The sequence below is a fragment of the Eupeodes corollae genome, chromosome 2 (assembly GCF_945859685.1).
Source record: "Eupeodes corollae chromosome 2, idEupCoro1.1, whole genome shotgun sequence".
In the NCBI taxonomy this organism is placed as follows: Eukaryota; Metazoa; Arthropoda; class Insecta; order Diptera; family Syrphidae; genus Eupeodes; species Eupeodes corollae.
Window position 1 is genome coordinate 100,238,972 of NC_079148.1, and position 21,218 is coordinate 100,260,189.

Below are 21,218 nucleotides of genomic sequence, written 5' to 3' on the forward strand. Positions count from 1 at the left end.
TCTATGTTCTCTTCAGTTGTTTGGAGTTTCAGACGCGGAAGATCATTATCGTTCTTTTTTCTGAACATCTTGTCGATTTTAGGGAACATACTAGGGTCACTCGAATTAACTGACCGGATCTTACGGACCCAGTACTTGTTGATTGATAACCTGTAGTTCCCCTTAATCAACAGATTGACATTTATTATTGACGACTTTAGTGTTCTAACCTCCAAATCATGTGGGTCTGTAAGTCGTCTGTACAAGTGTTTGAGTTTTGTCAGGGAGCCACTCTTGTGCCTTCGCAGTTCGTCAATAGTCGCGTTTCAGTAAGAGTCCATTTGGTCCCGGTCTTTGTACTTTGGTATTGTCCGTTCCACCGTTCGTTTTATTGTTTCGTCCATCAGTTGTAAATGTTGGTCAATTTCTGCATTTGTCAGATTTCTGTTGTTTGGTGGGGCTATGTCACTCGAACGAAGTTCTCTTGCAAGGCCGTTACTGCAGTTGTAAGAGTGCGATCCAACATATTCCTCCAACTCCACGCGTTCGTTCGGAATTTGCATTACAGCAGCCAGTCCGCAATGATCACTGTCGTACTCGACTGTCTGTAAGCAGTTTCGAGGGCGATTACCCACTTTTTCGGTAACTGTCAGTCTTGTGTCGTACAGCAAAAGATCCAGAAAGGAGCCGCTTCTTGGATACGATGGCCTTTCAGTAGCCATATTCAACGCTGTAAAGATTCATCAAATTAAAAAGATGGTTACCTCTGGGATTACTATGTTGATTTCCCCAATCTTCATGTTTTGCGTTCAGATCACCGGCCAAGATGAAATAGTTTTCCTCCAAGCTCAGTTTAAGTTCCCTAAAAAGAATCTCGAGTTCTAATGCAAAGTAAGTAACCTGCGGATCTCTAGCCGCATAAGCCGCAATCATATACATCCGCTTCCCTTGAGTGAGAGAGATGCATACACAAAGAGAGCGACGCCGCCGCGCCGCCGCCCCTGAGTGGAGTCAGGCCGATCTCTTTTTATGATATTGTAATTTTTATGAGTCAATTTGTGTTTGTGGTTTAGCTTGGTTTCGCTAGCCATAAACACATCGGGACTGTAGTCTTTCAACAATTGGCCATTATTGTCTTAATTGCGCCAGGCCAGGCAATAAAGAGTAGAGATGATCTACCCTTTTCCTTGCTCCTTTATCTGACTTTGCAGCCCTGTTAGTTGACCTTGAATGCTCAACAACAAGGCTGCAATGTCAGGCTGCACCTCTGAAAATCCAGCTCCACGGTCTCCTTTGCTATTCCTTTTTCAAAGTAGAATTCTTCCTTTCTTAAATCATGGAAATAGCAGCTATATCCATCAGGCCCGTCTAAATTATATCAAGCTTGATTCCACCTGACTTAATTTGTTGCAAAATTAAAATTTAATGCATGTAGCATTCAATGGTAGTTTTTTCTTCAATTTTTGGTGTCGTATATGGTCTGCCTTCAGTATCACCCGATACAGAATACAGATACACCCCATTTTCTGCCTTGATTTTACTAATGTTCTCAATATCGCCCGCCTTTTATGAAATGATGTGGCTTTCTTGACCTTTCCTTTTTGGTTTTTTCCTTGGTTAGACCCTTATCTCTATGGGTAGACATACTTCTTGATTCTATCAAATTAATACTCTAACTAAGCTCACAAGAAATCTGAGTATCCTTTTATCAAAAAGTAAAATTTCACATTTTTCGTCATTAAATATGGCACGGCTTTTAGTAGAGGAGCTAAGTACAATCATATTTTACTAAAGGCTGGCGGGTCTATCTCCTCTTATGTAGGCAGGAGGGACAAATTTTATAAAGATTTACCTTAAATCTAAAAATATATTTTAAAATAAAGGCAAATTATTCCATTTTCAAAAGTCAGAATTCTACACTTTTAATAATTTTTGAATCCATTTATCAAATTCATAGTTTTTTGAAATTATTGGCTTTAAAGTCAAAATTTTAGAAACAAAAGTTAAAAAATAACTTTGGGTATAATTTTTATCAAGATAATAAATACCAATAAAGAAGGTATTGATAGCAAGCTGTGATTAATTCTTTATTAAAAATTGAAAACTATTTGTTTCTATGCATGTTTTCTAGTTCATAGACACTCCGTCTTTCAGTGTACTGTACTTCCCTTAAAAAAAGAAACACATCGAAATCTCATTTAAAAAAAAAATTGTTTACCTTGGGACGCATAAAATCTATAAGTGTAGTATAAAGTATACAGTTTTAATTCTCACTAACTTAAAAAAGCATTTTTTAATAAATGTACTTTTCTTTTATTCAAGTACTTTTAAGTTTTTGACTTTTCTCAGTCGATCAGTTGAAGGAATGAAAAATTCCTTAAGTTTGTTCAATTCACAAAAATTGATCCATTTCCTTCTAAAGTATATTTGATTTTTATTATGTATAAACAAAATAAAATGGATACTTTTTGCATACATAGAGTTAAGAAATATGAACTACTTTTTTCTTCTGTTTTCATAACTTTTTTTAAAAATGTGTACTTACAACTTCTTTGGTAGTCTTCAGTTCAAAAAAATAAAAAAAGTTTTCAAATAATGTTTTTCTTCCACTTTACCTTATTAAAACATCATTTTCAATTATAACAAACCACTTGAAATAACTGGCCCATTTTTGTGCCTTATGCAAACACTTCATCATCATTGAGACTGCAATAATTATAACTAACCTGTGCTGCAAGTTAAGTGGGTAAGTACATACCTGCCTTCTTTTACACATGAAGCAGATGCATTACGCTGTATGATCAAAGAATTTCAATTGATGTGTTAAAAGAACGTTCTTAACCTTATTCAATTATGTTTACACATAATTATTGTATTTCTTATTGCAACAAATTTTTGAAGAGACTACAAAATACAAAATTAGAGAGGTCTGCTTTTAATAGTGAATCACAAAAGTTATAAATTATTTCTGAAAGACAAATTTTCCAGACATAAATATTAACATACATAAAAACTTAATTTGTAAATGAAAAAGCTTCAGCACGGGTATACTCAAAATAAAAGAATGAATATTGAAGGTCATGTGATGGACGTGGAAAACCACAGCTGGCGGCCAAATAAACAAGAAACCATGTCAAAAATAAGATTTGCTATAGGAAGCCGATAGACAAAATCATTTGCATGCAGGCCCGTCTTTAAATTAATGGAGGTTTAAAATATTGCATCGTAATGGAAATTATTTTTTTTTTTTTTATCAGTAATTAAGTATTTTTTCAGAAGTTTTGTAATTTAAAGTTTAAATAAGTTCTATTTTTTAGAATGAATTTTATAAAATGTATTTAAAACAACGGCATTGCTTAGAAAATGAGGTATATTTTGTGGAAAATATATAGAGCCTGACTTTTAAAACCGAGTCTTCGACCGGCTCTGTTAAGATTGGCATTATAAAAATGAACGTTAATATACTTGATGTCTTGATCATATTCATAACTTGTTAAATAACTTTCCGGTTATGCTTGTTGACACTACCTATATGCATATTATTTATGTAGGTGCTTTACCGGCGCGGTCGTAGATGACGGATAATACAAGGCGTAGTAGTAAAACTAAAGAGGAATAACCTTCTTTAATACTATTTTAATGATTCATTATGTATATCGTTAAAAAGAATTTTTATTGAATTATGCATATTAGCGTGACCTAAACATTGGATTATGATTTTATTTGTTTTTTCTTTTTATATTCATGATCAAACATTTGATCATCACAGTTTTAAAATAGGTACTTGTCGCATTTTTCATTGTTTGAGCATCAGTGTTACAAGTTGTTGCCGACAAGCTATTTCAAGCTTAAGGCTAGTTGAAATAATGTCCATAAAGTAAGAAAATTTTGTAATTTATTTTTATAAAACTTCAACTAACATTTTAGTACATTTTTAAGCCGTAACGTTTGTTATCTGAATTTGGAGTCAATGTCTTTTTGAAAATCCATTTAAATTTTTAAATGAAGTCTAACAGAAATACATTTTTAAAGTTCAAAATTAAGTACACCAAAACTCTAAGCTGGTTGACATTAGCATCAACGGTTTTCTAGATTATTTCTAAATTTTATTCCAGCAATTACGATTTGAAAATTATTTTCAAAAGATCTATTTTAGCTCTAAAAGGGATTATTATTAAACACTGCACCAGAGTTACTAAAAAAAAAGACTCGTCCAAACATTAGCTACACTGATGTGGCGAAGGGTCCAACCACTCGACCAATCATTCGCTACGCTAAAGTGGTCAAGAGTCCAGCAGTGACTCCATTCAAACAACCCAATATGACCCCATTGAAGACTATTGCAAACAAAACGAAACCAACTGAATCGATGAACCTTAACAACTAAGTTCAACGAATTTTTTGCAGCAATCTGCTCACCATCATGGAGAAAGCCGAAAGCACTGTCCCAGCGAACTACACCAATCTAAGTGAAGCAGAAAAGTCCGTAGCTTTTGCCACTTTCATCTTCCAGATATGCAATTGAAGAAGCTTCGCATCCTGACGTATAATGTGAATTCATTGTACAGCTTGGAAAGAAGGTCATTATTGAACATATTTATGAAGAACAACAAGCCGGATATCGCCCTCATCAGTGAAACCAACGTAGCCTGCAGAAACAACATCGGTGTCGTCGGATACAAGACCTTGCGACAGGATAAATCGCAGAGTCCCAGAGGGGAACTGCCATTTTCGTGAGGGACAATGTATCCTACAGAACCAGCGAAGTTATCATCATAGGGCTTTATACCAGCGAAGTCACTGAAGTAAGAATGGATTTGGGACAAGGTGAGTCCCTCACAATTATAAGCATTTATTTCAAATGCGGCTCCACCAACGAAAACATCCGAAACGACTTGGGAATCCTCAACAATGTTCTAAAGCGTACTACCTACGGACTCATTGGAGGCGACTTTAACGCATGTCATGTCGAAGGAAAAGCTATAGTGGACTGGTTGGACGATCATGTTGATGAACATTCTTTGGTGGTAGTGTCGCAGCCAAAGCTAACATTCCCTAGAACTCCATCAACTCTTGATTTCTTTCTTTCAAGTTTAAATTTTGTTTTTGTCATTCTAGACATCTGCAACTTTGCGTGTTCAACTGTCCCAAGCGATTCGGACCACGAAGCAGTAGTCCTGTCCATAAAACTCAGCCATTTTAGCAGCGAGACCTCAAGCGGACTTCATCGATTACAAGCGACTAAATTTCGAGAGATTTCAATTGGACATCGAAGGAAACCTGGTTCTTTCACCAGTGAAGCGAAACCTCTAGGAGAACGAAATTGATGAGGCTGTCGAGTCCATGGAATCAACTATTACAATTGCACTTGATGCCCAAAAAATCCACAGGACAACGATGGACAGATACCAACACCTCCCTGAATATGTTCAAAACCTATAATCCCACCGACAAAGGCTGAGAAAGCGCCTCCAGAGGATACATCAGAGATAACTCAACAGCGTGAACCCCGAATACCGTACTATTAAGAACGAATTGGAATGTGTGAACATCATGTTCCGAAACTCCATCCGACACCAAAACGACATCTCCTTCAAAAAGAGATTGAGGGAGATAAAACCGGGACCAAATGCCTTCAAGGAAATCAACTGCCTCCTCGGTAGGAGAAAACCACTGCCTGAAGTCATGATGATCAAGAACATCGAGCTAACTTCAACGAATGACAAAGTGGAAGCTTTTGCCAAAGACTTTGAACAGAGTTTCACTCCAAAACCATCAACGGACCAAGCTTTCCTGAACGAAGTAGAAACCTCCACCCAGTTGACTCAACAGCCAAACATTGAAGTTCAATTTAACAACAACTGCAAAGCTGATGGACCAGCTAACACCCATAAATTCTGCAATCTTGAGGAGATAGCTGAGATCATTATCAACTTGAAGCCGACGAAGTCAACTGGAATGGACGGGATTTCCAACTATATCCTGAAAAGACTTCCGCAAATTTGTATGATAATCTTGACTATTACCATTAATAACTGCATCAACAACGGCTGCCTTCCAAAAAAGTGGAAGACAGCCTAAGTAGTGGCAATTCCGAAGAAAGGCAGTACCAATATGATCTCCAACTACAGGCCAGTCTCACTCCTTAACAACATCAGCAAAATTCTAGAAGAAGTAATTTTAAGGAGGCTGAAGAAATTGTTCACGAGCATAGCATCATCCCCGACATGCAGTTTGGATTCTGACAAGCTCACTCAACGATCCATTCACTTCAATAGCCACCGAGACACAGTTGGATGTTTTCTCGATGTCAAGAAAGCTTTCGCAAGCGTACGGATTAAAGCCCTCATCGATAAGCTCCGATTTGTTAATATCCCACAGCCAATCATAAAAAAATTTGTTTTCTATTCTTTCTTTCATAAACTTCTTGGTAGAAATAGATAGTTGGAAGTCAACGATAAGAGACGTGAAGAGCGGAATCGCCCAAGGATCGAAACTTGGACCGTTCCTCTACAGCCTGATGACATCTGACCAGCCAGTGCCAACGGATTGTGAGAACCTGCTGTTTGCGGATGACTTACTCACCTATTCGTCCTCCATGTTTCCTAAGATCGCAGCCCGAAGAGTAGAAGCAAACATAAGCAGACTTTACGAGTACTACCAGAAGTGGGGAATAAGGATAAATACCTTCAAATCGGAACTGGTATGCTTCCGGAGACCCGTCACCAACAACAGTCAATGTAGATCGGCGGCAGTGGCCCGAAACCTTGTTCTGACATTCCTGGATGGATCAACTATTAAAACCAAGAAGAACGCCAAATACCTAGGAATACACTTCAATGAGCTGCTGCACTTCTACCCACACTCTAAGGCTGTGATAACGAAAGCCAACATCACACTCCATCGAGTTCATCCTCTCTTGAAGAAGAAAACTGGATTAAGTAAACCAACGAAACTGTTGATATACTAACAACTGCTAAGACCTGTTATCACCTACAGTTTTCCGATATGATTCACTATATCAAAAACTGCAATGGAAAAACTTAAAGTCTTCGAGAGGAAGATACTAAGGATATGCGCTGATCTACAATACGACCGTCAACGACAGAAGCACTATATCAAACGTAGAGTCTACGAAAAAGCTGAAATCAAGCCACTTGACCAGTTCCTTCCACTGGCAGCAAGGAAGGTAATCACCAAAGTCGCCAGCCACTCTTGAACCAATTAATGAGAAGGATAACCAATCAGGAACGAATAGAAGAAAAAAATGGGATTTCAAAGTCGGTGTGTTCAGTATTATAAAATTTTACTCTACGATTTTTTTATTTCCATAAATAACTTCTTTGGGATAAGGTTAGGATATTCAAGGAAGTCATGAAAAATCTAACTTAGAAAACCGCTTATGAATGAAGTAAGACCTTTTGAAATATAGATGAATATCACAAACGGGATGAATATCATATTGACCAAATAGGCAAATGCAAGATATGAAAGAAATGCAAGATAAAATTATGTTTTAGATCTCTGGCAGCAAAAGTAAAGAATTTCACCAAAAAAGGGCTTAATAAAATCTAAGAAGCGGTAAATAAATAAATTCTCGGATACAAACTTCGCACGTGTACATCTTTATAAAAAAATATGGAAAAATAAAAAAAAAACTATTTAAAAATGCACAACTTTTTTTCTGATGTTATTAAATAATTAAAAAATTCTAATACTGGTGAGTAATTTTTGTTTGCATATTCTTTATTATTTTATTTCACTTAGGTATGAGAAACAAGTTTTCTCCGATTGAAAAAAAAAAAACATAAACTTTGGACACTACTTCCGCCTTTAGGATACCTACATATTTGATACATCTGACAAAAACTTGTCTTTGTCACTAAACTTGAATCGAAATTAATTTCTAAGCAAAATTTACGTGCTATTAAAAAACAATGATCTTTGGAATTAATGAATTATTTTTAATAAATTGGTGCAAATAATGTATACAAAATTTGCAATTATGTTTTCAATATCATATTTTTTAGAAAAAAAAAATCATAATATGAAACTGGATGTATTTTTAAGGTTAACATCATAAAAGTATTAATTTCTTATTATTTGTTGACTTTTTGGTAGCATTCTTAGAACTTTTAAGTAACACTTCTTAGCAAACGTATTAGAGAACTAAATAAACAAAAGGTAAGGGTTTAAAAATGCTCATTTCACTCTGGCAGTACATCAACAAATATTTTACAACTTAAAATGATTTCCTTAATTACGAGTTTAATAAATAGAAAAATCAATGGTCGCTGTATACAAAGACTTCACTTGTCTGGATCCCTACTGATTTAAATTTCTTTATCACCTCGAAGTCATTGCACAATTTCCACATTCGAAATACCATCAACTTAATGTCAACATTGAATTTACATAACTTTTAAAATTTAATGTGGCTGTAACTACGTATGTTGCGGAAGATCGAAGATGTGCAGTACCTACCTACATACATACCTCCTTCTTACATAATCTACTTCACGAGTGTGCTTTAAAAGTCAGTACAATCACTAATAAAAGTTAAGGCCATTGAACTGATATTCATGACACAAAAAAAAAGATAATGAAGCAAATTTATTTATGTGTCTTGCAGGGAAACCCCGAAGGAACCTGAGTGGGTTTGTTTGACGGGCAGTTAGTTATTCATCTTAAAAGAAATACGCTTTTTCAAGATTTTTATGACTACTTCAATGTAGGTAGATAAACAAGCCTGACCTGCACGAAATACAAGATCGGAGCAATAAAATTGACCCAAACAATGAGTTCTTAATTTATTATTACCATTGAATTTATTTGTTTGAGTTATAAAAATTGTTGATCAAATACAATACTAAAATTGGTCATAGTCTCGAAGAAATACATATATATACTACTTCTTTTATATAATAACCATACAAAAATCAGCGTGATGCAAGATATTTTTTGCAAGAATGAAAAGATTTTGATTAAAAGAGAAAAATATGTTTGAATTGTTTGTTCATTAAGGAGAAATGATGCAATGTCTATAAGTTCCTTTAACTAATATTTTGATTAATTAATTTGTGCTCATATATGTTTGTAACTATGTGAGTACATTGTGTTGGAATTTTATTTTAAATAAGCAATTTAATAAAATTTGAAGTGTTTTTTTTTGTTTTGTTTTTTATTAATTCATTGGACAGAAATATATGCATACCTATAACCTATATTATGATGTTAGAAACTGATTGTCATTAACCGTCTATATCTTTTTTTTGTGAAAAAAAATTGTTAAAAAAATACAGACACAAACTTTTATTTTGGGTAATAATGTACATTATAAACATATTTCAGTTTCAGACAAACCAAATCATAACTCAGACAATTTTCAACTGATTGACTTGAACTATTGAATATATTTTGAAAAATACATTTTCTTTGGAAGGACGTCTTTTCACTTTAAATGTTAAAAGTACGCCATTTGCCTTAAAATCAATATTTAAATAATAATTTAAAAATTACAGGATTTGTTAGCCCGGCCTTAGATCCTAAAAAAAAAACATTTCTGTATGATATGCTCCTTGATGAGAATCAACAAGAAAAAGATTCAATGTTTATTGGAGTGACTAAAAATGTTTTATATACAAAAAAATATATAAAGAAAAATGATGTCTCATAAATTCAATATTTTTAAACATTTGAATGCCTTTCTGCTTTTAACCATACCTTAATGTAAGACACAAAACAATACAAGGAATATTCATAGTCTGGAACTGGAACTGGAGTTTAACATATACATATGTTTATGTAGGTTAGTCACAGCTGCTGTTCATTAAAAATTTGACAGCTCTGACAAGTTAGAAACAGGTTTAATTCATATTTTACTACAATTTTGAATTTTCACTTAAACCTATTAGTTGGTAGCATTCCAATATCCAGCAAAATATTAAAATATTGAATTATGCTTAAGTCTTTTGACATTTTAATTTTTACTCAATCAGTTTGTTTATTTTTAAAACAGCTTAAGCATAATGTTACGTCGTGTTTATTTTTAGGCTTCAGGTTTTAATACAGGTTTAAATTGTCTATAATATCATAAACTGAAGTTTAATTTACAAAAAAGACAAAATCAAAACTTATAAAGGAACTATATAAATATGACCCTATGTCTTCGGTCTAAAGGTTGGGGACGCATTCATAATCATTATTTCAGTGAACTGTGAAAATAGAAAAATCTCACCTCATCTCTTTGTTTCTGTAACTCACATTTATTCATGTGTGAGCTCAGCCTAAGAAATGATCGGATCCACAACGGCAACTAGGAAACAAGGCATACAAACCTATACATGCATAATGCATATACAAATTAAGTTTTAGCTTTAAAGTCAAAGTCAAACTGTTTTGTCAATCGTGAAAGCAAGTCATATGTGTATGTATATATGTATGTAATTTAATTTGTATTCATACATATTTCTTAGTACCTATATAAAATAGTGCCAAAAAAGAAAAAAACACATGACATTTAAAATAAAAAATAATATAATACCAATATATTTTTTTAAATTACCTTTCCCCCACCCCTAAATTATTTTTTCCGTTCATCCCTGCCAAAGTGGTAAAAAATCCTGTAGTCTGACGTAAATTTGATATTCCAATATTTGTGTGTATTGAAAAATATTAGATAAAATAGATGTGATGTTAAAAATTGTTCTAGAATTACATTTTTAAAGTAGGGGAGAGTGGGGCGCATTTGAACAAGTGCCACATTTGAACACTGCTTATAAAATTTTAGTTTATTGCTGTTTTCCAAAAGTAATTCAATATTACTGGCAACAATGCATCCTTAGATAAATTTTGAACCAAATCACGGTGAGTTTTTAAATTAATATGTTTTAGTAAAGTAGTTATACAACGTTTAGGACAGATTTGAACAAGTGTGTTGGGGCACGATTGCACATGTTCAAAATTGCCCCTATCAGTTTCTTCCACATATTTTTAGATCTTTCACTGTATTTTAGTCAATAAATGGGTTCAATGTTTCAATTTCTTGTCTTAAAGGGAATAATGGAGCGCACTTATAAGAGAAAAAAATCCACAGTAGTCAATGAAGATGATGTTAAAAGTGCCATAACAGCAGTTTTCGATAAAACAACATCGTTAAGAGGGGCTGCTGCAGTCTTCGGAATATTGCCAAATACATTGTATTACCGTATTAAAAAGTAAACAAGTAATAAGGAGCTACAAAACTCAAAATTTTCAAGCAAATATTCAACACAGCAAGTTTTTACTAATGGTGAAGAAAAGATACTTGAAAAATATTTGATACGAAGCTCGAAGATGAATTAAGGACTGACCAAAATTCAAGCTCGAGTATTAGCTTTTGAATACGCCACATTGTTGCAAAAATGTCCCGAAGCATGGAAAGAAATTGAATGGCTGGAATTGAATGGATTTATGGCTTTACGAAGCGTCACTCAACGCTTTCAGTACGAAAACCAGAGAACACAAGTTTGTCAAGGGCTTCTAGTTTTACCCCGAAAAATCTTGAAAAATTTCATTGAAATTATGAGAAAGCACTCGGAAAGTTTAACTTTGCAGCTGATCGGATTTTCTATTAAGATGAAACCGGGGTCACAACAGTAGTTCAATCTCCTAGATTGGAAAATCTGTTTCTGCTGAGAGGGGCCAATAAATTAATATGTGTGCTATTGTAAGTGCAATTGGTAATACTATACCTCCCGTGATCATATTTGCGCGCGCTATATTTCATGACACAATGCTTAATGGAGCACCAAGTGGTTGGAAGACTGGAGGACTTTTTGTTGAAGTTCTTGAGCACATTCAGAAATCCACAAGATGCACTTAGTCAGATATGATATTACTTCTATTGGACAATCATGAGAACCATTGCACAATTGATGCCCTTGCCTTTTTCCCGTGATCGTGGTATAGTCCTAGTTACTTTTCTCCCCATTGCACTCATCGTCTTCATCCTCTTGATGTTTCTGTTTTGAGACTATTCAAGCAAAAACTACCGATAGCACAAAACGATAATAACAATCCCGGCAAAACAATAAGAATACACGATCTTCCAGCTATTGCAAACACTGCGTACATTGCTTCATTTACTCAAAAGAATATAACCTCTGGTTTTGCTAAGCCAGGCATTTTTCCATTTTCAAAGAGTGAATTCACTCAACGTTCAGAGGTCACAAATCGAAAATTGCCTGAGTTTGCTGAAGTCACGAATGAAAATATTGAACCACTGTCGAATGAAGCCGATTTTCCATTTACATGATTACAACACCCACTGACATAAAACCCCTGAAAAAAACTGAAGACGCCTATTTAAAACGCCAAAAGAGTCTGAAAAAACACAAATTCTACCTTTATTTAAACGCCTTAAAACCTCCAAACCGCAAACCAAAGCTAAGAACTTAATAAAATCTAGCTCGGGTTCAGATGAAAGCTTATCAGCTAATGATGACACCGAACTTGATTTAGATTTTGCAAACGATTCTTCATTTGAAGGACTACAAGTAACAGAACATATAGAAAACGAGGAATCATTTGATTTCTGTTATGAGAATTTGAATCAAGGCGATCTTATTTTGGCAGAATGCTCCAATGAAAAGAACAATAAAATGTTAACTTTTGTAGGCAAAATCAAAGAAAAAAAATGGAAATATGTACAGCATTGATTTTATGAAAAAAAGCCTTAATCCTTCAAGTTTCTTTTTTCTGATCTCGAAGACAGCTCCATTATAAGCGGGATAGAAATTAAAGCCAAGCTGCCTGAACCAAAATGGTGTTCTATCCCCTCTCCTCTGGAACCTAGTGGTGAATGAAATCCTAACTAGTCTGGATGAGGAGGGTTTCAGAGTGATAGCCTATGCGGACAACGTTGCTATAGCAGTTTCAGAAAAGCATCTTAATATCCTAAAAGAACTTTTACAAAATGCCTTGGAAAGACTAATACTTTAAGCTGATCGGTGTGAACTGGGTGTTAACATACACAAAACCGATCTGGTGTTATTTTCGAGGAGATACAAAATTCCATTTGTCAACCCTCCTTACATTAAAGGAATCCAATTCAAATTCTCAGGCGAGGCTAAATACCTAGGTCTTGTCTAAATAATAAAGTCCAACGTTCAGCCTGCCTATGTATAAGCGGATCGCTTCGCACGACTCCGTCTGCGGCACTGGACACCTTGCTCTACCTTACACCTCTTGACATATTTAGCAAATAAATAGCTGCAAGCGCCTAAATGGTTCGTCGCAGTGGACTAACAACAACATTGCCCACTTCGCCATCCCCCTACTACAATTCGACAGAAACTTCCAGATTTCTATACCTACCAGATCTTTTTGGGAGGATAGGACATTCGTGGAGGATGAGTCAATCCATTTTTACACAGATGGCTCAAAAACCAAAGAAGGGGTTGGTGGAGGTGTGTACTCTGAACGACTGAAACTAAGTCTCTCATTCCGCCTTCCCAATCATTGTAGCGTGTTCCAGGCGGAACTTTTGGCGATTAAGGAAGTCTTGTCTTGGCTCAAAGAAAACGTGATATCAACATCTGATATCCGTATTTTCTCTGATAGCCAGGCCGCTATCAAATTTCTGGACTCTGTCTCTACAAACTCTATAACAGTCCATAACTGTCGATCATCTCTTATGGAGATGGCGCAACAGTTTAATATTCACCTTTGCTGGGTGCCGGGCCATAGAAACATTCCAGTTAACTGTAAGGCAGATGAACTCTCCTGGAACGGTACAGTACAGCCCATCCTACTACGTTTGGCAAGTACTGGCATACCAATCGCTACTTGTAAATTGTTGCTAATGCAAGACGCTGCGAGGAGGGCAGGCACCAGGTGGAACAACATCACCACGTGTCAAGCCACAAAAAACATCTGGCCAACACTGAATTTTAAACGTTCAAGGTGCTTGCTCTCTCTAAGCAGATCGCATATAAGCTCGATAATAGGTGTCATAACCGGACACTGTCTAATAGGAAAGCACGCCACGAGACTAGGCGTATTCTCAAATGACTTTTGCAGAAGCTGTATGGACGAGGAAGAGGAAGAAACGGTTCTTCATCTTCTCTGCACATGCCCTGCTCTAGCTCGAAAACGCAAGAATTAACTAGGAGAATTCTTCTTTAACGATCTAAAAGATCTAAATCATATCGGTATAATCAGCCTCTCACGTTTCGTAAGGGACTCAAGCTGGTTCCATTGAGCTTAGGAGGAAGCCTCAAGATTCATGTGGTATCACAATGGGCCATTAAAATGGCCTAATTGTGTCCGTTTCCATCTTGGACAGCCGACAGCCACTATAACCTAACCTAACCTGAACCAATAACTCCAGGTACATCAAGAACATCCGCATTTTTATCGGTTGCATTTGATTTTTCAAAATACCGGTTGGGTTGAAGATAAATTATTCTACTCTAAATAATATACTATATTCTATGTTTTCTATGTTATGTTTAAATAAGTTTTTGTTGTTGTCTTTTAACTAATGAATGTGATAATTGAAGTATACATACATTTTATTTTTTATGATTGTGATGTCAATTTTATTTTTATTTTTTTAAATTTTTTTGTATCCTTTTACTAATACCTAAAACTAATAAAAACTGTAAAAATGTAAAGTGTTTTTCAATCACTAAATATCAATATTTATTCACTACGTCTAGTCCCTATCACAGTACCCAATATTATAAGGCTTCAAATATCCATACAGAACTATAACAATATAATAAAAAAAAAAGTATTCTAATTTTGTACCCCATTAATTATGATTTGACTAATTTCTGACAGCAGTTGACAGCCTATTTTTGTAATTAAAAAGTAAACAAAATTGTATTTTACTTTGACACAATATTTCAGACCTTCATGTGTACAAGTAACTGCATATTAACAAATCTGCTTGTTTCAACTTTCCAAACTTTGATTTTATCGCAACTATTTTTATGATATATTGACATAATCTCTGTTAATTTTTAAATATTTTAACTATTAAAATCCTATTATTATTTATAATTAAGTATCATTAAAAGGTCGAAGAAGTTAAAATACCTATTGCAGCTATAGGTGAATATTTAGTTTATTGTTTGTTATACATATTTCAAGGCAGAGAGTCTAACTATTAATAATAATAACAATAAACAAAAGAAGTAGTAATTTTTTGTTTCTCATAAAGATTATGATTTACGCCTACATATTAATCATTGCAATTCAACTGATCATGGCAAGATATCTTTAAAGCTTGAGATTGCGTTATGTTATCCTTGAAAATTAGGTCAGAACTCTTAAAATGTTCGTTTCGCTAAACAAATGTTTGTTTACATTAAGAAATTCATCGCATTGATTGAGATGAAGTACTTACTGATGGTTAGCAGATTGAATCCATTAAAATGTATTTATTTCAGTCTTTGAAGAATTTTAAATTCAACGAGCAAACAAGCGCAATTTTCATTAAATGTAAACAAACATTATAAACTTTTTTTTTTAATTTATAAATAACCCGACGCAAGTCAGTTGGAGTACAACAAGATCACGCATTCGTTATTGACCTTAGCCTCGGATCTTAAAAAATGTATGTATTTTGTTTGATCTTTTTTCCCCTTTTTCGCCCATCCTAGTCTACAGTTCAATGTTAACAAAAAAACTCACTTGTTCTCGATAGATTCCAGTTTGTTGAGATGAGTTTGGTCCATCGTCGACATGGCAGATACTCGTTCTTGTATTTGAGTTACCATCTCGCTAATAGGAACCTGCGCATGGTGTGACGACTATAAAATAAACCAACAACAACAAAATATCTGACACATTATTCACTTGCTCTATATTTAGATTCACATAAATCAAATAAAACAAAAATTATCTCAGACACTCTTCACATTGCAAGAAGATTATGAAAACCTACAAAACACATTTCAAAAACAAAAACCCACCCGATTGTTTCGAACCTGCTGCAATTCCCGACGCCGATATATGGGGTTTTCATTAGCATTACAAATGCTCACGATTGCCATCAACAAGAGGAATTTGGTACGAAAAATCATTTTTTTTCGAGCACAATAATTAAATTATCAAAGGGAATTAAGTACAAAAAGCGACAAGACTTGTTTTCCTTTTAACAGAAATTCATTTAATTCTGATCCGAGTCAATTCGCGCGGTGCGATCGCTGCGGTTCGTTTAGGCGAACTAAATTCACATTGAAATTTTAGCTCGGGGCAACTGTTGAATGTTGATTCTTGCTAGTTGAGTTGGTGTTGCCTTTTCTTGACTTGGCTAATGGGAAGATGGATGACTCTTGGATCTTGGTCGATGGATGAGATTTATCATTTGTATTTATTTTCTAGCTGTACAACTTGTTGGAATGGAACTTGTTTGATGATGCGCTCATATCAAACCAACAGCCTGAAGCTGATAAAAATAATGATATTGATAAGTCTTTGGTTCATAAGGTACTTGACATTTTTGAAGCCGGTTTTTTACAGTCGTTGGTTAGGTCTTCTTCAATTCTATAGGGTATAGTTTTCAATGTTTGTGGGCTTTTGGTGCAAAGAAATAGTTAGTGAACTTTGTTTGCGCCTTAAAAGGTTATTTTTTTTTGTATTATGGTACAAGTAGCCAAAGGTAGATAAAGCAGTTGAGAAAAACTATTTTTACTTACCTAATACGTCGCCCATTCTGTCTAAGCATCAAATTAACATAAAAGTGCTATTAGGTTTCTAAAGAATGTAGTACTTTGGTTGCGCAATCTTGTTTCATTTTCTTATTTGTAGATACCTACATAAAGTTGTTATATGACTTTTTGGATAGAAATTATGTATGACTAAACAATTTAATTAATCATGCCTATCACAAGATCCCTTCGGAGAAATCCCCGAATGAAAAATTCCGCTACGAATCCCGAAAAAAAGCAATCAGAAGATCCGAAGGGATTTGAAAAAAGCATTGCCTGATTGAAGAAAATCAGCGTCCATTTTTGAAATCAGCTGTTTTATGTCGAAAAAAGTAATCAACACACTAGAAACTAAAATCCCCAAAGTAAAAAAAAAAATCCCTCAAATTTCCCTAAAATCATTTTTTAACCTTTTTTTATTTTGGAAAAAATTGAGTTTTGCGCACTTTTTTCGACTATAATAGGTTCTTATCAACCTGTAACATTAATTTGATTGAAAATATTATATGAAACTACCAATTTTACTGCTTAATAAAACTAAAACATTTTCGTCTTCAAATGAAAAATTCCCAAATGAGTATGTTTATTAATGGTCTGGCGGCACTGTCCTTTCTGTCAGATGCATTTATTCAAATTCATAATTGTGTTTTTTGTTTGATTAAATTTGAATTTTGAGTTGAAAATTAAAGTTGTGTTTATAAATGGATACAATTGGTATAGTTATTGCTGCAGTTGATGAAGAGGCAGTGCAGCAACAGGAGATAAAAATACAAAGAAGGCGACTTAGGGACACATGCAATCCCTTTGATTTGGATGCAACTTTGTAAGTATTCAACTCCAATTACTTAAATTTTTTCATTTCCTTGATATCTGTTGCAGATTTAGAAAGAACTTCAGGCTCAACAAAGACGCCTTCAAATACGTGTTGGAAGAACTTGAAGCGGAGCTGGAGCCAGGTGTTTTATCAACATCGATGACACCAATTTGTCGATTGAGTGCGGTGTTAAGATTTTTGGCTGAAGGTGGCTATCAGCTTGGCACTGGCAATGATTTTAAGAATGCAATGGCACAATCAACAATTTCTACAAATCTATCAAAAGTGTTACAGATCTTAGAAAGAAAGTTATGCCCCAAGTGGATTAATCTTAATATGAATGACGTGGAAACGATTGAAGCAAAGGGGGAGTTTTATTCCAAGGCTGGTTTTCCGAGCGTTGTTATGTGCGTCGATGGAACCCACATTAACATAGTAGCACCTGCTCAAGAAAAGGCCTTATTTTATAATCGTAAAGGAAATTTTAGCCTTAATGTAATGCTGGTAAGTAAAATGTTAAGTCATGTACAAACAAATTAGGAATAAAAACGTCTTATTTTAGATTTGCGATCATAAAATGAAGATAAGGTGCGTTGATGCAAAGTACCCCGGATCAAACCACGACTCCCATATTTGGAATCTGTCAAATGCAAAAATGCATTTCAAGAAGAAGTACGATGAAGGCGAGAGGAACACTTGGCTTTTGGGTTTGTGTTTTATAAATATATGCATATAATTTGAGAAAAAACAAGTTTTGTTTTTAAGGAGATGCTGGTTACCCTCTGGAACCGTGGCTCATGACTCCGTTTCGATGTGTTGGTGACGACAGGTCGAAAACAAAGTACAATATAAGCCACAGTAAAACACGAAATATAATCGAGCGAACCATTGGGGTACTAAAAAATAGATTTAGATGCATTCTTGGTGCACGGCAGCTCCATTACAGTCCACAAAAAGCTGCACAGATTGTGAATGTGGTATGTGCTCTTCACAACATCTGTATTCATTTCAAAGTAGAAAATTATTTGGACACAATTCCTGAAGTCAGTCTAAATGAAGAAATCCACCAAGGTGAACATGACCAGCAGACTTATCGTAATGCAGCAAATACAATAAGAGAAAATATAAAAAATACGTTTATATAAAAACAAAATAAAATGTATTCATCTTAAGAAAAAAATTGAAAACTAAACAATTTACTTCTTAGTCTCAAAAAAATAAAAAAAATTAAAAAATATTAATCTGATTCAGAGTCTTGATTGTTTTGGAATCCATACTTTGATTTTTTAATTTCGAGAATCTGGGCTTTAATTTTAACTTTTTGTTTTAAAAGTTTTTCTTTTATTGAGGTGTGTGTTTTCATTATAGTTATATAATTTTTTCCCAAATCACACAATTTGTCGATGCCTCTGTATATTTTTTTTGTACTGAGCAAAAGTTCATCAGTTGCTTTTTGCTGACTTTCATAGTACTTTTGTGTGTTTTCATAAAATTCTTTCTGCATATTTATTTGACGTTCAAGAAGCGCGTGCACATTACTAACTTGAGCCTTATTTGATGTAGATGGCTGGCTGTGTAAATACGACTCGCGTTCTGAGGTCATCGATACATCGATAGGGGATTCAATTCTTTGAGGTGACGGTTCCTTGTTTTCAATAATTGAACTCTCAGAATAAGAGACCGCTTTTTGGTTTGTGACGCCATATGAAATGGTTCCTCTTATTCCAGCAGTAGATATTTGGAGACCGGTGAGTTGAATCACTCCTTCTTCTAACATAGAAAAACTATGTTTTTTATAGCTACCACCACCAGTTGCATTATGTTCAAGTTGATTCTCCGTGAGTTTTCTTTTAACATATGCTTTCCAATCAAGCCAAACCTAGACACAAAGTTAAAGAAATTAAAGGAATTGATTACACCAGTTTAAGGCTTACTTTTCTCCAAGTTCCTGCGTCTTTTATTGGAGGTCCAAGTAGATTTAAATCTGTTTTTAATTCTTCCCAAAACAAATTAATTTCCTCTTTTGTTCTTTTGGTGTATCCTTTGGCAATGTCTGGTTTCCGGGACAGTGCTTCATACAGTTTATTGTGTTGCTGTTTATTTGTTGTTTTCGACCTTTAAAATCGTAAATAAATAAAATTATAAATAAAAAATAACAAGACTAAGTTAAAAGAACTCACATTTTTTCAAATAACTGTTTCAAATAACTGATTTTGTTAGTCTACGAAAGAAAAAACCTGTCGTAGAAAAGGACAACATATTTCAAATTTTTTCGGGGCTGGTGATACCAAATTTTACGAATTTCGAATTTCGTACCAGATTTTCCACTACGAAGGGAACTTGTAATAGATTTTTCGGGATTCGTAGTCTTTTTTCTATTACGACGTAGCTCGTGATAGGCATGAATATAATAATAATAATTTAATTCAATTACTTAAAAATCAATTGTTAGAATTTGAAAAATGGAAATCAATAATAATTATTTTTTTTAAATAAATCATACAGACATTATACACTGCCAATCACTAGGATGAGGCCACATATTTTTCAACCAATTTTCGTTTTTTATACCTGCTGGAAATTTCGTACCAATAAAAATTTACTACATTTGAGTAGGTAGATATTTTCTTTAAAAAAAAGTAATAAAATTAAAGGGTTAAATAGAAAAAACAGTTGGAATTTCCCTACATTAATTAAAGAGCTGCTTAAAAACAGTATGAAAAAGTGCGTCACTTGGATGAGGCCACATGAAAAATCTTAATATCAAAAATATCAAAAAAATGAAAGAAATGTTTACAGTTTTTGGTTTTCAAACATTTATTTATTAAGTTTGTCTCAATTAATAATGAGTATGCCCCCCATTTTTCGATATGACATCTATTAGACGGTTTGGATTGGTATCATAAAGTTTTTTTTAACCCTACAGTGGGCGCGTGGGTAAAAGTAACACGATGAGGCGCGTGGTCTACGATTGTAGACCATTTTATTTTGCAAAAAAAGTATTTGTTAAAGCGTTTTTAGTATCCAAATCATGATCATATTATAGAAGAACATATTATTTTCCATACTCACCACTTTTAGTTAAGCAGTTTGTGATACACTGAAAAAAAAAATCGTTAACCAAAATAACTCACATTTTTTAAGATTTTAAGTTATCTTTTTTTATTAAAAAAAAAATACTTAAAAAAGTTTATAACAAAAAAAAACTTCGTTTACAACAAATTAATAACCAATTAAAGTGGTTAGTTAAAAAAAAGGAACCTTATTCTGAAAACAAAAAAGATATAAGACTTTAAAAATCTTATTTGTTTGTATCACATTTTTGCTTATTTTACAAGTAACAAACAAAGAGAAGTACAATAAACATAAAAAATTAAATTCATTTATAAGTTAAAAAAAAACAGAACAATAAACATAAACAAACAAATTCATTTATAAATTAAAAAAAAAAAAAAAACAGTATAAATTTGCATCAAATATCACAATCGGTGCATACACTTTTCAAGTGGTCCTTACAAGCAAATTTGCCACATTTTGCGCATCTCACCCTAGAGGACCTATTTTTTTTTCTTGGACAAATTGCACAACGTCCAACGTAGCTTCCTGATGTGGCAGGGATTGGGGGTTGAATTACTGTGTCAATCCCTAAAAGGGGAAGAGCTCTCTGGCGTATTACCTTTGTCAATTGCTGAATTGTTGCCCTGACTGCAATTTGAGGCCGGATC

General features: G+C 34.1%; 3 protein-coding genes across 4 annotated transcripts in view; 1 reads left to right on the forward strand and 2 right to left on the reverse strand.

The window, feature by feature from the left end:
• LOC129947129 (angiopoietin-related protein 7) overlaps window positions 1–16,203 on the reverse strand; it is a 29,125-nt gene extending 12,922 nt beyond the window's left edge. For both annotated transcript variants that reach the window (XM_056057571.1, XM_056057570.1), the window contains exons 1-2: window positions 15,942–16,203; window positions 15,661–15,779 (exon numbers count right to left, since the gene is read on the reverse strand). In XM_056057571.1, the coding sequence (XP_055913546.1) occupies window positions 15,661–15,779; window positions 15,942–16,052 (230 nt within the window). In that variant the 5' untranslated portion in view covers window positions 16,053–16,203. The remainder of the gene's footprint in view (window positions 1–15,660; window positions 15,780–15,941) is intronic.
• Window positions 16,204–16,856: 653 nt separating this feature from the next.
• LOC129946484 (putative nuclease HARBI1) lies at window positions 16,857–18,730 on the forward strand. Its single transcript, XM_056056697.1, has 4 exons — window positions 16,857–17,502; window positions 17,559–17,997; window positions 18,056–18,200; window positions 18,259–18,730. Exons 1-4 carry the CDS (start codon window positions 17,381–17,383, stop codon window positions 18,636–18,638), a joined length of 1,086 nt encoding a protein of 361 aa, XP_055912672.1. The 5' UTR covers window positions 16,857–17,380; the 3' UTR covers window positions 18,639–18,730.
• On the reverse strand, window positions 18,731–19,892 carry LOC129946485 (uncharacterized). Its single transcript, XM_056056698.1, has 3 exons — window positions 19,674–19,892; window positions 19,428–19,608; window positions 18,731–19,372 (listed from the first exon to the last, which is right to left on the reverse strand). Coding segments are annotated over exons 1-3 (825 nt in total). The 5' UTR covers window positions 19,676–19,892.
• Between the last annotated feature and the right edge of the window lie 1,326 nt (window positions 19,893–21,218).